Below are 21,506 nucleotides of genomic sequence, written 5' to 3' on the forward strand. Positions count from 1 at the left end.
ACGTTGATCGAGTAAGAGGGAAAAACCATACATGTGGAGAAGTAAGAGAATGGAATGAACGTGCAAGCTTGAATCTCTCTCTCTCTCTCTCTCTCTCTCTCTCTCTCTCTCTCTCCCTCTCTACCATGAATGCGGGAAGGTGGGTTTTTGAGTGGAGAAGGGATGCATACACCCTTTTGTAAAGGGGTGGGCGTGAAAGGGGGTGTCACATCCCACTTGAATTGGGTTTCTCCAATTTGTCTCTTATGATAATCTTTCTTTAAAGCTAATTCGTTCATGGTGATGGGGTCATTTTTGACACATTTTGGCAGCATTTTTGACATTCCATATAGCGCTAATAAATCGATTGAATCTATGCTGAACTCCTGGTGGAACTCCTCCCTCTTGAGTGGTCGTTCCTTCCCCCTCCTCAGGCTCACTCCCTGTTTTATTATGTGGGAAATCTGAAAATCTAGAAATTCCGCCAGATTCGATGATAAGTTTGTTTAGGTGGTTGATATCCTGGCCAAGGTTAAAAGGTGGCTCTCCTCTCTATCTAACCACTCTCCAGAACTTCTTTGCCCTTCGCCAAGTCCATCGATCGCGTCCAAGCTGAGGTTGACTGCAACAACCCATTCCTAGAATCCTCCCACATTCGTCAAATGGCAGAAACCACGGATGGGCTGGGCCAAAATTAATGTTGACAATTCGCAAGAGGTAATCCAGGCCCTTCAAGTGGAGGAGGAGTCTGTAGAGGTGAAAATGGTGAATTCATTTTTGCGTTCATGGAAGGCTATGGAACAACTTCCAACATTTATGCATAACTTTGCGCTATTCATGATGGGCTTTCCTTTTGCTTCCATTTTGGTTTAACTAGAGTTGTTGTCGAATCCGACTCTAAGCTCGCGATGGAATTTTTGAACGGGATTACCAGTCCAAGCTAGAAATGAGACTATTGGGTTGCCCGAATCATTGGTAATCTTCCGCAGCTGAAATTTGTCCACATCTTCAGAGAGGGAAATGGACCTGTAGATGGTATGGCCCGAATGGGCAGCGACACTCAAGCCTCCTCTTGTTTCACCAAATTTCTCTGCTCCCAAGACATGTTAGAGGAAGCCTTTTCCTAGATAAAGTGGGCCTGGGGGCGCTTAGGATCAACCCAGGAAGAGTTTTTCAACACTTTTAGTATGTCGTGTGAAGCTTGGTCTGATAGTTGCTACTGAGGAGCTGCGGTCCTCTGGTTTTCTCCCTCTCTTCAGGCTCTCTGTTTGGTCAGATTCAGGGTGGCAGTGTGGAGGCATGTGTTGCTTTCGGGTGTCGCAGTTATGCATTGACTGGGCATTTTTTGCAGTGGGAAAGCCTTTTGGGATCAGGTTCCTACTGTTTCTGCTGGTGTTGTTGTTATGTTTGAGTTGTCGCCAGTCTCATGCATATATCCGATCTGTTTTCTCTTGTGTTTTCTCCTCTGTACGTGTTCCTTTGTTGGGCTAAAAGATAGGTGAGGCATGATCCTTTTTGTAATGCTCACTCGAAATACTTGTAACTTCCCCTTCTCATCAACAAAGTTGGGTGGTGAGCATTTGTGCTCCCACCTTTTGTTAAAAGATTGGCCCTGGTTAGTAATTGAGCTGGGTAGGGGTCAAGCTCATTGTTCTTAATATCTAGTTAGGTCGGGCTAGCGTTGTTAATGTGCTTGGCGTTAGGCTGGTGTCATCCTGGATTTTGAACCGTTTGGGCTTGCCGAGCCTATGCCCAAACCACTGATAGCCCTAGGTCTGGCTTGGTCTGTTATAAGCAACCCAGGCTAAAGTCATTAACCATGGCCCTCTTAAGTCTTAAGCTCACTCAATAGGTCCCACGATCTTACATGGCCTAGAAATGGATCAAGGTGGGATGCAGATTACCAAGGAAAGCATTAGGCAAGAACTATCGTGACTGAAGCTAGGTGAGACCCATAGTGATATTGTTGGGGGACCACGAAAGCACACAGAAGTGAATCAAGTGAAGTAATCCAATCGAACTAATCAAGCACAATGTAAACATACATATTTTAATGTAGAAAAACCCTTGTGGGAAAAAACCACGGTAAAAAGTGATAGATAATCACTATGAAGATATCTTGAAGTGAGCCGCGTGGGGGAACGGTAACCGGCTTTTCCTTATCCATCCTATACTTGGTCAATACCTTCTCAAAGTATTCTTCCTGAGATAACCAAAGCTTGCTACTCTTCCTATCTTTATGTATATCAATGCTGAGAACCTTCTTTGCAGCCCCTAGACATTTCATCCCAAATGTCCCTAATAATTGAATCTTCAGTAAATTGATTTCAAACATGCTATGACTGGCGATCAACATATAATACTAGGATGATGAACTGCCCATCACTTAGTGTCTTATAATAGACACAGTGATCATATTCACTCATCATAAACTTCCGACTCACCATGAAAGAATCAAACTTTTTATACTAATGCCTAGGCGACTGTTTTAGGCCATACAATATCCTCTTTAACCTGCAAACTTTATTCTCTGCCCCTTGTACTTCGTAGCCCTCTGGTTGCTTCATGTAGATCTACTCTTCCAATTTCTCATGCAAAAATGTAGTCTTCACATCCATCTGTTCCAGCTTGAGATCGTATTGAGCAACCAACGCCAACACAAATCTGATAAATACTTGCTTCACAACTGGCGCAAATATCTCTGTGAAGTCAATTCTTTCTCTCTGACATAACCTTCAGTTACCAACCTTGCCTTGTATTTATCTTGTTTCTTCTTGAATATCTACTTGAACTCGATCACTTTGCGGCCAACTGGAAGCTCTACCAACTCTCATGTTTCATTTTTGTACAAGGAGTCTATCTCATCATCGATCGCTGCTTTCCAATTTTCTGCATCAGGCTCTCTAAAGCCTCCTAAAGAGTATATGGGCCTACTTCATCTGTAATGAGGGCACATGCAATATTTGAGTCATCCCTATATCTCACCGGTAACCTGCAATCTTGCAGCGAACTCCTTCTCACAAGTGGCTACTCCAACTGCTCCTAAACCTCTGCCTACGCATCTCTCTGCATGAGTAACATCTATATTAACCTGAACGTCTATAACCAACTTTCTGGTTCTTGTTGCTCATTCCGCTCATTCTTACGAAATAACGACCATTCGTTGAATTTAATGTCTCTACTAATGATGATCTTCGATGTGACCTAGTCATACAGCATATAGCCTTTCATACCACCACCATAGCCAACAAAAATATACTTGTCGGCTCTTTAGTCTAGCTTATCTCTCTCAACTGACGATATATAAGAGTAAGCTTCATAACCAAACACACACAATCCTGAGTAGTCTACATCCTGACTACTCCATACTTCCTCAAGAATTTTACACTCAATTGTCGTAAAAGGGGACCGATTCACCAAATAACAAGCATATTAATGGCCTCATTCCATAGGTTCTTGCCCAACCCATCATTACAAATCATTTCTTTCCAGGAGAGTCCGATTCATCTACTCAGCCACACTGTTTTGCTTGGGTGTGTGGAGTATTGTGTTGTGCCTTATAATTCTTTTATCTTTGCAATATTGATTAAATTCAGTTGAAGTAAATTCTCCACCGTTATCTGTCCTTATAACCTTCACATTTCGCCTCGACTCCTTTTCCACCATCTTTTTCCATTGTTTGAAATTGGTAAAAACATCGGATTTATTTTTCATGAAATAAACCCATACTTTTCTAGAGTAGTCACCAATGAATGTGACAAACCATGATGACCCTCTGGCAGAAACCACGGGCGACGGTCCCCATATATAAGAATGCACATAATTAAGCACACCCGTGTATACATGTTTTCTAGATTTAAAAGATAACTTAGATTGTTTACCATATATACAATGCTCGTATATATTTAAATCAAAACTTTTAAAACTTGGAATTAAACAACGATCAGAGAGTACATTCTTGCCCTACTCACTCATGTGTCCCAGACGTGCATACCGCATATGTGTAGACGTGGAATCCACTACATCTGCTGCAACTCCACCCATTGAAGTGCTCCCGATCAACTTATAAAGATTTTCGTGCCTCTGTGCTTTCATAACTATGAGTGCCTCTTTTGAAACCTTAAAGACACTTGCTTTCCCACATTGATATATGCATATAATCCATACCGCCCATCCTTTTTTCTGTGTCATTTTAGGGCTAGGGTCCAAATATTAGCCTGATCTAAAGCTCGTGTGGGCTACATAATAGAAAATAATGGTGACAATTGTACCTACTGTTAAAATTTTTCAGGCTCTCTGTTATGTTTGTTAGAAGTAGACACTGCCCAAGTTAGGACTTTTTAGGTCCACGACAAGCTGGCCGACAAGGTAGACAGAATGGATCACCCCATTGTGGGTCCTACCCCTAAAATGACATGGCAAAAAGGATGGGTGACATGGATTATACACATACATCAATGTGGGCTCCACTTGTTGGGCCTTTCCCATGCCCAAAAAGGCTTCCGTCCACATCACTTTCCCAACATTAAATACGACATAACTTCTTATTCACTCAAAAATTGTACAACTCCGAACCAAGGACAAAGGCATTTTGGTCTAAAAAAATTTTCAAAGTTTGTCAGAAGGCCACTGTCAAAATATTTGGAAGGTGGAACCTCTTTTGAGAATTTGACCATACAACGACGCCAGCACGATAAAAATCCCTTACAAAAAGATATTACAGGAGGTGTCTCTTATAATAAGAGGAAAAACACATCTATCATAGGATTATGGGATTTTAAGTTCTATAGCTACGGTACACCTGAACCTGGAATGATGAAAAGGTCCATTCCAAAATCTCCATCTCATGCACTGCTTGCCGCTTGCTTCTGGTGCCTACACCTCTCTTGTTTGGTGGAGAGATGCAAAGTTCAAGCTCAAACTAATTTTACAACAGACCCAGATGAAGGTATGCATCCTTAGAATTTCGATCTCTATTATGAAAATTTAGAGTTTCATCTTAACATGAACTCTATTTTCTCTTGCTCCGAATCATTTGATTGAAACCAAGTGTCACTTTGTTTTGATATATTTTCTTTTACTTAATGAAGTAGAAATGTGAATTATCTGAGAACTCAGCCACTGGGAGCCTTGGCTCTTAATGCTGGTTCCCAACCTAGAAAAAGGACGAGGTTTCTGTTAGGTTGGCTGCTGGCATTTCTTATTAATCCTGTCCGGAACAGGATACGACGTGTAGCCGACTCCAATTAATTGGAATAAGGCTTAGATGACATGAAGGCAATCAAGTTGAAATTGATTTTTTTTTTTCCCCATAGGTCAAGGCATCAGATGGGGCAAGATGCAATCATGACCATCCATCTGCTGGTCTGTACTATATATGGGCCATGGACCAAAAGTTGTCTCAATTGGACAACTGTAACTATCTGGGGGGATTGCACTTCTACTCAGTTGCCTATTATTTTTCATCATTTTTTTGCCTGTGACAATTTGTTTGTAGATCATGAGGATGGTGTAATTTCTTGGGTTGAGGCCCATCGATGCTGTCAGCCACCGATAGATGTTTTGTATCTTAATTTCATACACCACGTGCATAACGGTGGAATCTAAAATTTTCTTTTCCATATATATATATATATATATATATATATATATATATATATGAAAATGATGCTTAGGGCCTTTTTTTTTTTTTCTTTGTTAGCTTGTTTGTTCACCCATTGTCACAACTCACACTTCACTATTAGTCACCCCCACTAGGGATCGATACCAAGACCTTAGTGTTGAAAGGAGGTATCTTTCACTCCGTCTACCACTTGAGCTATGGATCGGGGTGTTCTAAAGTCTGAAACATGAATTTAAAGTTTGAAAACTTATTTGGTAACTATTGGCAAAATAGGCTAAAGTCTAAAAATTAAGTATTGAATCTAGAACAATTTGTTTGTTAACAAACGTGTGAAATATGTTAATTAGACACATTTGCCCGTCTCCTGTTTGATGGATCCCTAAGTGTGGGCCTACCATAATTTATTTTCCCTACATTCACACTGTCCATTCAATTTGACAGCTCATTTTATAACATGACCCTAAAAAATGAAGCAGATCCAAATCTTATAGGTGGACCAAACCACATGAAATAGAGATGATTAACCATTAGAAACTTCTAGTGGGCCACAAATGTTTTGGATCAAGCGGATATTTGTGCAATCCCTTCATCCAGGTCTATGTGACCTTACTACCAGGTTTGATGGAAAATAAATATTACTTCCCAAGATGTTCTTAATGATGGGTATTCAATCATCACTCTTTCCTGTGATATGGTCCACATAAGATTTGGATTTACTTCATTTGTTGGATCTAGGTATAAAATTCCTTCGGTGTGGTCCACAAAATAAACGCTCCTGGCAACTTCACTTGTGGGTCCATCATTTCATACCGATTCCAGCTCTTGGTGTGTGGTGACCCCGTAACTTGGTGACGCCAACACATCACCGAGGTGGTATCTGACAAACCACAAAATCCGCTTCTACTGAAATCAGATGCGATTCCTGCCAAAGGATTCAACCGGAATTTCATGCCGGAAGCTAGGTGGGCCGCACAATAATGTTTGTGAGAAATCCACTCCATCCAGCCATTTTTATAGATTATGTTATGACATGAGCCTAAAACCGAGGCGGATTTGAGACTAATGTGGGCTGCATGGTAGGAAACAGTGGAAATTGGCTGCCTACCGTTGAAAACTTTTTGGAGCCATATACAGCTCTAATCAAGCTGATATTTGTATCTTCCCTTTGTCTAAGTCCGTGTGACCTAGTCAACAAATGCTAAATAAGCAGAATAGTGAGCCCCCGGAGTTTTTTACGGTGGGCGTTCAATCACCACTATTTTCTTGTGGTATAGTCTACTTGACATGGAAAAATAGATGGACGGTATGAATAAAACACATACATCATGGTGGGCCCATTGGATATGCATATCAAATCCAGTCCATATGGTATATACAAACGTATAGGTGGCGAAGCGCAACAGACAGTCGCGAGTTGTCTTGTTGAAGCTGGAGCCATGACGCTGCAGCTGTGGTTAAAGCCGCTCTACATGTTGCATACATTTCTCCTTCTCGTACCTTCTGAAAATATGTCATGTTGTTGTTAGCTCTGCTTCTGAATAGCTTCTTGTATTCCAAGCTCTCTGTTTATTGAAGAGTTATATGATCTTCAACCTGAGGATACATTGCAGCCGTTGAATCTGTTACGACTGGGGCCCATGGCTTGGTGATCAGGACCATCTATCTGTGGATCCCCTATCGGACACTTCTAGCCCCTAGACGACGGCTTAATAAATAAATACAGGAACGATCAGATCATCAGCGACCAATGATCTGGGAAGTTCTTTTTTGGCGTGGTCAGTCCTTGATCAATGGTCTAGATTGCCAATCCACAGACCCATCTGTTTACAAACTCCGGGCCAGCTGATGGGTGTCCACAAAATCGCAAGTGATCACATCCATGGTATGGGAAAAGATGCTTATGCTGCGTTTGAATGAATTATAGGATTGGATTGCAATAATTACTTGAACTGTCCCAATGATCCAATTGGTGGAAATCAAATGAATGAATGGAAATAAAACATCGACGGTCCAAATTAAACTAGAAAAACAAAATGATAAAGTTGGTTAGATCAGCTCTAATTTCGACCAATTTTAAATCGAAGTGGGACCAAGAATTGAATGGTCCAGATGGGAAAATATGGACACTTTGTACGGTGAATGAGATACCAAAACTTAAAAATGGTCAATTATCACGTGTCTGAGCGTGATTCGGCTTTTAAAATTTACTTTCCATCATCTTAATCAAACAAATCGTGTGGCCTACCCGAGTCCAAAATAAAGCTGTGGACTGCATATCTTCCCAGTCTGTGATGCTGACCTGGTGCACTGGAACTGGTCAATTGGACTGTGGCCCACCTACATGACCATAGCTGATCTCGATGTTTTAAGAACGGGACGAGAGGATCAATGATCCACGCGCATGTGCAAGGAATCTCACCTACACGCAACCACATGAGCCAAAGTGGCACATGGACATGCTATCCTAGCCATCCATGGAATTGGATTACTATTTGGACGGTCTGGCGCGAATCTCATGCTATTCAGTTGATCAAGTTGACTACACTTAAAAAATGTATGGCTAAAAAACTTAAGCCTACTTTTACGGAAACAGCCTAATTTCTTCACCAGGGAAAATACATGTTGGGGCCCACGTTATTTACGGCTTGGATCTTAAAATCTACACTGGAACATGCTGGTGCATGCACATCAACCTCAACTGCATTTTACATGCGTGGCGGGCCTAGGAAACTCGTGGAGTTGGAGAGAGGTCTGCTACACCACACCTCCACCACAACCCACACCATCGGGATATGATTAGACGGGACTATAGCCTTTGAATCTTGGACATGTTCCGATTATCTAGACCGTTTATATCATAATTTTTTCTTTTTTACTTTGAACGGATAAATCTATTGTATTTTGTTTCAAAATTTATATATATTAAAAAAAAATTCAAATATTTTGGTTTCCCACTAAATTTAAAATTCTCTTGCTTTTGAGTTGTAAGTTTAGTCCACATCATATTACTTAAGAAAATTTTCTTGTATATGAGATAGGCTTTTTACCTCGGGACTTGGTCCCTATTCAGAGCTCATGTGAATTTGGTCTTGTATGAGACCATGCCAATATATATAATCTATGCCATTGACTGCGCGTGCACGCGTGCCAAGTCGAACCGAGTCCAAGATCATACACATATGTGATGGGTCGGGTCGGGCTGTGGGTGTGTGCATGCGTGTGTGTGGGTACTCGCGAGACTTTATTTGTGTGAGCGTATACTTGCATTTGTGCCTTTTCGTTTTGAACTAGAGATATGTGACCAGTCGATTGGTCACACCTATTGAGTTTAAATCCAACGGACCAACCATATTGAAAGGGTACTTAATGCACCACTTCAGAGTCTATATAAGTACTTCCATTCTGTTTTCAAAATCACAAAAATCTCTCTAATCTTGTAAGAACTTTAAAAAAATAATAATAATAAATTTTTTTATGAATTTTGGTTCCTGAGTTCTTCACTAAGTTAATTCAGCACTTTCGGGTTAAACTACAAGTGGTTTGAGCCTATACCATCGGAACCGGGTTATAGTTGTTGTATCTTGGAGCTCAATTGCTCTGGAAACACGTTACATTTGAGACGCTGTCTAAGGGGAGCATATTTGATTTCAAGCCAAGTGATTCATGTCATGCTTCGACTCAACTCTATAAGTCTTCTATCATAATTTTATTTTCTTTTTGGTTTTCAATTTTAAATAGTCTATTTGATTCAATCAAATATTTCAACAATTTTGAAATCGAATTTTTTGAATTAAATATACTATGGCTACCATAACAGTTAATGCTTCTACTAAATTAGTCAAAATCAAACTATTCGTTGAATAACACTTTAAACAGTAAAAACAGAAGCTTATGTTTGCATTGACCACTCTTTAAGTTTCATACATATTGTTTGAATCATTTACTATAGATTTAGCAAATCAAACTGAAATAGTAGATAAAAATAATTACAAAAATTATATTTTAAACTCTCGTTCTAACGAATTATATAATGTGTATGCTTCTTATGACTCTGTTAAAAAAATATGGACTACTTTAAAAAAGAAGTACGTTTTAGAATATGCAGGTGTTAAGAAATATGCAATCGCTAATTTCCTTCACTGATGAGCCAAACACAACTACTGTGGTCAAATTTGATATAAACATTAATTAGTAATTACAAAATTAGTTTAATGATGTTTACATTTTCATAGAAATTGTTTATTTTAAAAAAAAATAAAATGATAGATATGGTAGTCATGACTAGGTTAGCTCTCCCAACACCTTTGTGCCGAAGATTCAGCGCTTTTGTTCCTCTGGGAAACCCAAGTGGGTTGCTTTCAAAAGTAGGATCATGATGGGAAGCAACTCATCTTTCAAGAAAATCTACACAATTCAAACTGTTTCAAGGGAGTTCCAACATTTCACTCTATCAAGGATTGTATATTCAGTTAAATCATAGATCATTAAGTCTTTTCTTACCGTTTGAACTCATGTTTTTTTGGACTGGCTTTCCTTTGTTCTTTTAGAAACTTCAACTTAAATTAACTCACTCATAACTTTTGTAGTACTTTTTTTTTTTTTTCACATATACCCACACCCGGGGCACTTACACACACCCACACCACATGCACTCAATCACATTATCACAGTATTGAAACACACTTTATCTACCACTAAGCCATAAAGATGGACCCAACCGTTATAACACTTGTCTCTATTGAACGCTGCCAAACCATCTAACTTGATTTTCTATCCGTGTTAGGACATGAGCCTAAAAAGCCAACCTAACCCAAAACTCAAGCAAGGGATCATTGAAACCCCCCGGGCTCAGCTTGATGTTTATATTCAATTAGATCCATCATGTGATACTAAAAATCAGCCTGATACAAGACTTATGGCGGCCCTGAAAGGTTTCAGTGGCAGGCATCTTCATCCCCACCATTTCTTGTGTTGTGACCTACTTGGGTTTTGGATCGGTCTTATTTCGGCTGGCTTCCAAACATGAGCTGTACAAATGATGGATGGAGTGGATGCCACACACGCAACCAAGTAGACCCCATTGAGCATTTTGGTGCACCCGCTTCCCACAACAGAAATTCATGTCCCATATTTTTTATAAGATGGGGCCATCTTAATTTACCCCAATGAGAGGCCGAAGAAGGTTTCCATTTAAGAGAGCAACCATTGCGTTTTGTTTCTTGAGACATTTGCATACAACCATTGGATGCAAACTTTATAATACAATGCTTCCTTTTCTGCTAACGTGTCACTTGTTTGCCACATCTGAGCTGTGCAAATGGTGGGAGACATCGTGAAATCTTTAGTGGCTAAAAGAAGGATAGCCCATTCATCATGCAGGCTACACCATCGAATCAGTGGAAAGCAAGTAGTCTGACCCAACGAACAAGTGTGACCTACCTGATGAGTGGATTTTGCTTCAGATGCTTTGCATGACCCACCATTTTCACAGCTAAGATTTCTCCTACCTCATTAAAAACAATGTATGTTAAACGTTGTACAGTTATACACGAACCGTGCTAGCCCGATTAACTCGCTCGACTCAACCCAAAAAAGCTCGACTCGGCTCGACCCGGAACTGAGTTCGGATGAGGGCAGACCATTTTCTTCGGCCCGAAACTGAGTTCGGGCCGAGTTCGGATAGGTTCCAATTCGGGCCAACTCGGCCCGAAACCCGACTCAACCTGGCCCGACTGCGGACTGACGTTACTCAGGAAGATCTTATGGTACTGAGTAAACTCATTTGGGCCCACCATGCATGTACGTACGCCGTCCAATAGTTTATATATATATATATATATATATATATATATATATATATATATATCTATATATATCTATATAGGTTGTGTATACTGATAAGCATATCCAAAACTCTAGTAGACCACACCATGGGTAAAACTGGGAATAATGGTTAAGACCGTTAAAAGCTTGCTCGGCCCACAGTAATGTTAATTTGTCATCTCACCTGTTCATAATATCACACAGACGGAAATGGATTGGCTACTCCCCCTGCCATCTGCCAGGTGGCTGATGGTCGGTGCTCTATGGGCCCCACCATGAAGTATGTGTTTCATCCATTCCGTTCATCTATTTTTATAGATCATTTGAGGGCTTAATCTAAAAAATGAGAGGTATATAAATCTCAGGTGGACCACACGACAGGAAAACAATAGTGATTGGATATCCACCATTAAAATCCTCTTAAGCCCACTGTAATGTTTATTTGACATCCAATGTGTTGATTAGTTCATACATACCCAGATGAAGAGAAAAAACAAAGATCAGCTTGATACAAAACTTTTATTGCCCCCAAAAAGTTTTTAACGGTCGACGTTTATTCAACACTGTTTCCTATAAGGTGGTCCACTTAAGATTGGGATATACCTCATTTTTTGTCTCATACAATAAAATGATCTATAAAATTAGATGGACGACATGGATGAAACACATACATCACGGTGGGGCCCACGGAACACCACCCACCAGCCATTGGTTGATGGCAGGGGAGTGGCCAATCCGTTTCCCACACAGACATGGACCCCACAGAGTTTTTGCAGTAGTTACTCAGTACGCAATCCGCTTCCCTTACTCATCAGCAACAGTACCAGCAGGGAAAATATACACACCGTACATATGAAGGCCCGCCATTGATGGGACAAAAAAAAACCACGTTAGAGCATGTGAACCTGATTAGAATTTAATTGTGTTCCGGAAATGATATCATGCTGTGGAATATTTGTTACCATAAGTTTCAGATTGTAGGACCACTATTATGTGCGAGTTCCATCCAACCAGTCCATTATATGCAGCCCCCAACTGTAGGCTTACTCACAAAATTCAGCCCCTGATCCATGACTCAGGTGAGCCACAACAAAGGGGAAAAGTGGAGGATGATGGGGATGCCTGCCAAATGGAATGTGGGGTGGAGGATGTTGTTTATATGTCATCCAACCCGGTCATCATGTAAATCCTACTAAGATGAAGGGATAGTACGGACACCAACCTATTCTTAAATTTAGATGGGCTGCAACAAGCGAATAGGTATGTTTCAGGGTTGATTGTGCATTCCTCCTCCCATATCCCACTTGAGTTTTTGTTGTGGATGACTCTTGGGAGATAAATTTACGACTGTGGACCCCACCTTCTATCCATTGGATATTCTTGAAGCAATACAAACTTAACATACGCACTTAGACTACGGACAACAAATTCCAAGACAAAAATACCCCTCTTTTTCACAAAAACAGATTTGCTACTCCGCCTGCCACCTGCCAATGGCAGATCGTCGGTGGTCTGTGGGCCCCACCATGATGTATGATTTTCATCCATACCATCCATATATTTTTTCGGATTATTTTATGGTATGAGACAAAAAAATGAGGTATATCCAAATCTTAAGTGTACCACATTACAGGAAACAGTGTTGAATGAGCGTCAACCATTAGAAATCCTCCCCCGTCTAAGTTGGGGCCCACTGTGATGTTTGTGAGAAATCCTCCCCGTCTAATTTCATTCATAGGGTCACAAAGACCTAGATGAAGAGGAAAAACAAATTTCATAATGATCCGAAACTTCTATAACCCCTAAAAGGGTTTCAATGGTAAACGTTCAATTCCCCCCTGCCTTTTTGAGTGTGGTCCACTTGATAGTTAGATCTATCTTATTTTTCGTCTTAAGCCTTTATATGAGCTTGCCAAATAGATGGACAGTTTGGATATAACACAGACCTCATGATGGGATAATTTATTTATTTATTTATTTATTTATTATTATTTTTATAGGGAGAACTTTTTCTCCCTTACATTTTTCTCTAACACATAATTATGTAAATATGTATATATAAGTATATAAAAATATTTTTCTATCTTTTAATTCATTTATTTGTCTATGTATTTAACAAGCATATCTCCTAAATTAGAATGATTTTTTTTTTTAACACATGCACATGCACCCCCACACACTCACACTAGTGGAATTTCATCACCTATGGATAATCGAACACTTAACCGGGTGTTGAAACTCTTAAGAGTCTATCACCCGAGCAAGAGTAAGGATCCAAACTAAAATGATTCACTTAACATACGACATATGAATTTTGGTGTAGGAGAAGCTAATTTAGCCAACCAACCTAGTTATTTTCCAAGATTTCATCAGGTCGATGGTCGAAAATCCATTTTAGTGGGGTAAACAAGAAATTGAGCGGGGCAAACTAGAAAATGAGAGAGGCAAGCATGAAAAATGAGCGGGATAAGCATGAAAATAAGCAGAGCAAACTGGGAAAATCAGCAGGGCAAACTAGGAAATCAGTGGGGCAAACTAGAAAATTAGCAGGGCAATTTAGGAAATCAGCGGAGGAAATTTGAAAATCAGTGGGGCAAACATGAAATTGAGTGGGGGAAATTAGAAAATCAGCGAGGCAAACTAGGAAATCAACGGGGCAAACTTGAATTTGAGCGAGGCAAACTTGAAATTCAGCAGGGTAAAGTAGACGATCAGCGGGGCAAACTTAAAAGATAATTTCATGGCTTGAGCCGATAAATCTAAACGTATCCAATGTTCAAATGGACCACACCAAATGAAATTTTGAATTGAACTTTTAATGTTGATCATTTCTTAGGGGCTACAGAAGTTTTGGATCAAGCTTATAATTATTTTTTCTATTAATCCATGTATGTATAATCTTATGAATAGGTTTGATAACAAACAAACATCACTGTTGGGCCCACTATGGTTTCAACGGTGGAAATCATTATGCCCACCGTTTCCCGTGGTATGATCCACTTGATCTTTTGATACGCTTCAATTTGGGGCTAAACTGCTAAAATTAGATGGAAAAATGGATGGACAGCGTGGATATACTACATACATTCAATGTGGGCCCAACTGAGTTTCCTTAGTATAAAGGGAGCGTACTGACTAACTCAATTGGGCCCACATTGAATGTATGTAGTATATCCACGCTGTCCATCCATTTTTCCATCTAATTTTAGCGGGTTTAGCCCCAAATTAAAGCATATCAAAAGATTAAGTGGATCATATCATGGGAAACAGTGGGCATAATGATTTCCACCGTTAAAACCATAGTGGGCCCAATAGTGATGTTTGTTTGTTATCAAACATATTCATAAGATTATACATACATGGATTAATAGAAAAAACAATTATAAGCTTGATCCAAAACGTCTCTAGCCCCTAAGAAATGATCAACATTAGAAGTTCAATTCAAAATTTCATTTGGTGTGGTCTATTTGAACATTGGATACGTTTAGATTTATCGGCTCAAGCCATGAAATTATCTATTAAGTTTGCCCCGTTGATTGTCTAGTTTACCCCGCTGAATTTCATGTTTGCCCCACTCAGTTTCATGTTTGCCCCGCTGATTTCCTAGTTTACCCCGTTGATTTTCTAGTTTGCCCCGCTGATTTTTTAGTTTCCCCCGCTCAATTTCATGTTTGCCCAACTAATTTTCATGTTTGCCCCACTCAATTTCATGTTTGCCCTGCTCAATTTTATGTACGGCTGAAAGTTGGGCGGGTTCAACCCGACCGACCTATATCGACTCGACATTGGGTTGGGCTCGGGCAGGATATATCGGGTCCGATCTCAAGCTTGAGCTATACAAACACCAACCCGATAAAACTTAGGTTGGGCTTGGGTTGAGGTCTCAGGTTGCCCGACCCAACCCGAACCCGATCAATATATTAGTTACTTATAAATTATAATTGAGTATGGATTGTTTGTGTAGAAGGTACACTAGTGATGTCGGGTCTCATTTGTTTATGTTATTTCCAAGGACTCAAGCTAACAAGATATGCCGGATTTCTCTCTCTCAAATATTTTACGTGCTATGCTACATGACTTTTTAAAGGAGTAATCCTATATTTTAGCTTGGTTTTTTAAAGAAAAAACATGAAGTTCTTTATAATGAATAATCACTTATATAATTAATAAAATCATAGATACAAAACATAAGTCCTATATTGAAATATAATAAACTAATGTAATAACAAAAATATTAGCACGTATACACCTGATCAACCCAATCAACCCGTTGAGCCCTCTTGGGTTGGGCTTGGGTTGAGAATTCCCAACTCAGGGTTGGGTTGGGTCAAGGTTTAGGTATAAGAACCTTAGGTTGGGTTAGGGTTGAGCACTAACCCGAACCAACCCGCATGACATTCAGCTCTAATTTTATGTTTGCCCTGCTTAATTTCATGTTTTCCCCATTGAATTTCTAGTTTTCCCCACTCAATTTCATGTTTGCCTCGCTCAATTTCATGTTTGCCCCATTGAATTTCCAGTTTGACCGCGAAGTGATTGAAATTGACCACGAATTGAATAAAATGGATTTTCGACCATCGACCCAATGGAATCTTGGAAAATAACTAGGTTGGTTGGCTAAATTAGCTTCTCCTACCCCAAAATCATATGCAGTAAGTTAAGTAAATCATTCTAATTTAGGAGATATGCTTGTTAAATACATAGACAAAGTCATGAATTAAAAGATAGAAAATTATTTTTATATACTTATACATACATATTTATATAATTATGTATTAGAGAAAAATGTAAGGGAGAAAAAGTTCTCCCTGTATACTTACATATACATATTTACATGTTTGCCTCGCTCAATTTCATGTTTGCCCCGTTAAATTTCATGTTTGCCGCGCTGAATTTCAAGTTTGCCCCGCTGAATTTCTAGTTCGCCCCGCCGAATTTCAAGTTCGCATTTTTGTGTTTACCCCGCTGAATTTCAAGTTTGCCTCATTGATTTTCTAGTTTACCCGCTGAATTTCAAGTAACTCTCTCTTCTCCTTCTTTTTTTTTATTTTTTATTTTTTATTTACTTTTTATTTTTTATTTTTAATTTTTAATTTTCATGTGTATGGACAGCAAGCGCTCTTAATGCCATTTTCCAACGCTGGGGTCTTTCTGCACCTTCTAATGAATGGAACATAAGTGGAAACCCATGTAGTGGGACTGCCGTTGATGCATCAACAATCAGCAAACCTGGGATCAACTGTGAATGCCCATCCAACGGTGGAGGCACCTGCCACATAACCGCAATGTACGTACACACTCAGATATGCCAACTTGGTGCCAAAATATTATTAATCAAGTGGACCATCTGGTGGGCCTTCCCTGTCTAGGATTTCCTGATCAATTTGATGGCTCATCCATAGAGGGAACCACCAGATGAATGACTTGGATCATTGAGGATATATGCCACGTGTGTGTAAAGGGGTAGAGGACTACCAGTTCAGGTAGTCCTTCGGCCCATGCTTATATTTGTTCTTCTTGCTTTCACGAGTATGCGGGAGTGGACTACGGTAGGGGTAATTCCGGAAGAACACCGGAGCCTGACATTCCTGACAAATCTGTACGGTATCTTCAGCCCTTTTTTTCCGGAAAAATTTAGTTTGCGAAACGGTTTGATGCTCTGGCATAGTGTGGTAGTTTAAACTCAGGCACTAGGAATTTGTAAAACTGGCGTACGAGTAACTAAGATCAACCGTCCAAATGTTGGACCCAGCTCAAATGGATTTTGGATCAAAACCTAGGCTTATTTAGCTTCTTGAGTGGCTGCTTGGTGGATATTTGATGTAGAGCTGAAATGAAAGCCATTCAATGGTCTGAATTTTAAAGAAAAGTATTCATTAATCAAAGGTTATGATCATTCAATCAATCCAACTTTAAAAAAAGAAATTATCTTCACTGGGTCTTTGTTTTTTGGCGTTTTCTTTGAGTTAATACATGCCACGTGTACACATTCTAAATGCCTGAGTATGGGTGATTACAATGTGGCGGAGTAAAGTACTGGACAGAAATACCGTGCCATCCGGTCTCAAGTCGAGCCGGGACTCATTCAAAAAATGGAGGGAATAGGCCTTTCTCGCGCCAGTGAGGGGTGAGTCATGGTGTGGAACTAGATGGGTCGGACTGAATCCAAATCAACTCAGACGAGCGCATTTATCTCATCTGATTCGATTAAAAGATTGGGCCTGGTTAATAATTGGACCAGTTAGGGTTAAGCTCATTGCTCTTAATATCTGAAATGGTTGAGCCAGGGATGTTAGGGTGGGTGTTGAGTTGGCTTAGGCCCGGATTCTGAACTGTTCCAGTCAGGCCAGCCTATTACATGCAAACCCAGGCTAAAATTCTTAACCATCACCTTCTTAAGTCCTAAGCTCACTCAATCAGGCCCACTATATTATTTGCCCAGAAATTCAATGGATCTACTCCTGCGGTGGTCCACACATGTAAAAAAAGAAGCGTATGGCTAGCAAACATTCAAATTACATTTGTGGCCTATCAATTTAGAGGCAAAGCTCTGTTAGTTTACCTAGGGAATCTACAAATTAGCCCCCTGCCTGATGAATGCCTTTGGTCTGGGCGCGGATCGGATACTGACATTATTGCTACTGAAGTGACGTCACCAATCTCTATATACCCAACCATGATCCATGTGTTGTATCCATACGGTACAACCATCTGTAGTGATCGTTTTATTGCATTGCAAAGAGAATAAGATTGATCTAAATTTCAAGCAGACCCACCACAGAAAACCGTGGGAGCCGTCACATCCACCGTTTAAGCATTTATAGGGCCCACGGTGATGTATTTTTGAGATCCATCTTATTCATAAGTTAAAGTAGGGATAGATGAAGTGAAAACAAAAATATCAGCTTCATCGGAAACCATAGTGGACCTTAAGAAGTTTTGAACGGTGGATGTAACTGTCCCCACTATTTTTTTATGGTGGGTCCTTTGACCTTTAGATCGATCTCATTTTCTTTGTAATGCAATATAACGATCTCTAAAAATGGTTGGAAGGTACGAATAAAACACAGGCATCATGTAGGTCCAGAGAGCTCAGTGACGTCACTTCGGCAGCCATGTGGCTACTGACCTTGTCAGCATCCAATCGGGGCCCCTTAGGTCTTGTACACGTGTCATGTGTCATCAAGTGTTTTCTATGTCTTGCAGGGATGTGTCATTAACTGGCATAGTGGGTTCCCTGCCATCATCTATCGGCAGTTTTAAGCACCTGCGCTACCTGTAAGTATCGAATTTCTCTTGCACCAAAATATCCGCTGCTGCTGTTAGGCGATCCGGACCACTGACTAATTTCACTAAATCTCTAAAACATTCGTGGATCATCTGATTTTTGGATGGTCCGGAGCCGTCTGATTTTTCCCTTCAAATTTGGAACTCACATTAATTTTCTTGTAACCGTTCATCTGATAAGCATCAATTGCACTGTTAGAATAACTTGATCAGCTCTATTTTAGATATATGCACCCATTCAAAGCTTTCCCACAATTTGGATGGTCAGGATGGCTGCACACGAGTGCCACATGGTAGCTGGATAAGTCACCACCACTTTCCTAACGCCCGATAGTTTGTATCTGGTGCAACTAGTTGTATCTTATAAAGATTTTCACTTTCATACACGGTGATAAGTCCGATGGTTGATCTATTCGGCCAGGCAGGGAATCTGCCGCAACAAAAAGTACTGCACTTGTCAGGATGATCCTAGCCATCGATTTCAAGGACTTTTGAGGATGGTGATGAACAGTAATAAATAAAAGTCCACCAATGCCTTCAATTGGTGGCTAGGATACACCCAATGCAACGTGTCTTTTATAAATAAATCATCTGCAGACCGTCCTAACCATGGACCCCTTCTGGATGGCTCATACACTAAAACTCACCAGGGGGGAAATCATATCTAATTGTGCAACAGTTGAATATGGAAATCGGACCAATTTCTTTCTAACCGTCAATTTGTAGCCTCCAGTTGGATGGTTAGGATTATCTGATCAGCATCATTTGGATATCACGATTGATCTCTATGGGACGTCAAATGAACAATACAAATCTCATCCGTCTATATGCAATCGCATGTCCCACAGTGACATACGTGTAGGATCGGGGCATGCATTTTTGTCCGCTGATGACGTTGTGAAGATCTTCTAGTCTGAAAATCAGGCCTTTTCACCGTTGGGGTAGTAACGCAAGAAATGGATGGCTGGAAAAAAATCAGGTCCACTTTGAGCTAGAAGATCTAATAAGTGAGGCCCACCTTATGGAAAGCTCAGATCTGAGCACCTGTGCCATATTCAAAGTTAATCAGTGGGGCACATCTTGTCGTGAAGCCACATCTTTCATCCCAAGATGCCATTTCTGTGGGGAATCCAAACCATTCAAACTTATAGGCTCCACCGTAGATACACCTAGGACGAAAATCAGGCCAAACCTTTCACTAGGTGGGTCGCACTGTTGGAATGAGTAGATAACGGACAGTCTAACTCAACATCCAGGCATGGCCAGTTTAATGATCGGACCTGCATAAATTTCAAAGCTAGATGATCTTCATCATGGGACCTAACATTGGCATGGTACGGATTTTCTACGCAAGTGGCATGTTGACAGGAAAGGTTTCGCTGCACCACAAGTAAGCTTATTTCCAGCTGCACCTTCACTTCTTAGATGATAGAAAAATGACGAAGGTTATTGCAGTGTTTCCAATTATTCTTAGGATTAAAAAAATAATTATTAACTTTTAGGGCTTGCTATAAGCCAAATAACAACCCTGGATTGCTCCAACTTGATAAATAACCACAGTTGTTAGCCATTGATAAATAACAAAACATAATTAATTATTTATTTACAGGGATATAAGCGGCAATAACTTCAATGGTTCGCTCCCACCTGAAATAGGGACTTTGCCAAGTCTGGAGCACTTGTAAGTTCTGTTATTTATTTATTTATTCATTCTTTGGAAGTGCCATGGATATGTTTGGAGTTTTTAATTTTCCAACCAACATCATAGTTATTAATAGGCATCAATTTTTATATTCTTCTTTTTCTTTCTGAGAAGGTTAAAGTCCTACCAGTTAGACAATAGGCTATTGTCTACCCTTGTCTACCCAATGAATTATTTTCATCTCATCATGATCTTATAACATCCAACCTTACCAAGAGGTTGGCTGGAGGATAGCCTTGTAAGAAAATCATTCCCATTGATTCATTAGGTGGGCTAGACCAAAAACAATTTTTAGCATCAGTAAAAGCAAAATCTATTTAGTTATTTATTTTCAAAAATATTAAAGCTACAATATGTTTAGAGGTTACCAACAATAGTTAATTTTGGCCCTTTTTTTTTTGTTAGTTCTATTTAATTATTTTTCTTTAGAAATGCCATATAATGTTTTTGGAATTTTGAATTTGCCATCCAGCTTAGTAATGGTTATTATACAGTAATTTATTTTTTTCTCCTTTTCTTTTCAAGTTGGTTTCAAGTCACCTAGTTGGACCATAAGTTACTATCATGTGCTAATGACATCCAATCCTCCTAATAGGTGAGGATTGCCTTGCATGAAAATCATTATCATCCACTCACTAGGTGGGCTGGATTGTAACAATAAATTTTAGCAATTGATAAATAACAAAATATAATCAATTATTTTTTTTCAGGGATACAAGGGGAGTTGGCTTCAAGGGTTTGCTCCCACCTGAGCTGGGGAATCTGTCAAGGCTGCAACAACTGTAATTATGTTGTTTTTATTTAATTGTATTTAATTATTCTTCTTCAGAAATGCCGATATGATATGTTTAGAATTTTGAATTTGCCAACCAACTTAGTTGTAACTAATATGGGGCATTTTTATTTTCTTCGTTTCCTTTCCGAGAAGTTTTGAGTCCAATCAACTGGACTATAAGTTACTCTCCACCTACTGAATTAAGTTCCTGCCTATCATGTCAGTGTGACATCCAACCATTCTAATCGGTTGGTTGCACCCTGAGGATAGCCTTGTACTAAAATAATTTCCATCCACTCATTAGATGTGCCAGATCA

General features: G+C 39.8%; 1 protein-coding gene across 1 annotated transcript in view; it reads left to right on the plus strand.

Moving 5' to 3' along the window:
• Positions 1–4,780: 4,780 nt before the first annotated feature.
• LOC131219935 (probable LRR receptor-like serine/threonine-protein kinase At1g56140) overlaps positions 4,781–21,506 on the plus strand; it is a 151,219-nt gene continuing 134,493 nt past the window's right edge. Inside the window, exons 1-5 of the mRNA XM_058214921.1 lie at positions 4,781–4,927; positions 16,538–16,712; positions 18,632–18,703; positions 20,322–20,393; positions 21,125–21,196. Coding sequence (XP_058070904.1) covers positions 4,792–4,927; positions 16,538–16,712; positions 18,632–18,703; positions 20,322–20,393; positions 21,125–21,196 — 527 coding nt within the window. The 5' untranslated portion in view covers positions 4,781–4,791. The remainder of the gene's footprint in view (positions 4,928–16,537; positions 16,713–18,631; positions 18,704–20,321; positions 20,394–21,124; positions 21,197–21,506) is intronic.

This window comes from Magnolia sinica, chromosome 12 (genome assembly GCF_029962835.1).
Source record: "Magnolia sinica isolate HGM2019 chromosome 12, MsV1, whole genome shotgun sequence".
Classification (NCBI taxonomy): domain Eukaryota; kingdom Viridiplantae; phylum Streptophyta; class Magnoliopsida; order Magnoliales; family Magnoliaceae; genus Magnolia; species Magnolia sinica.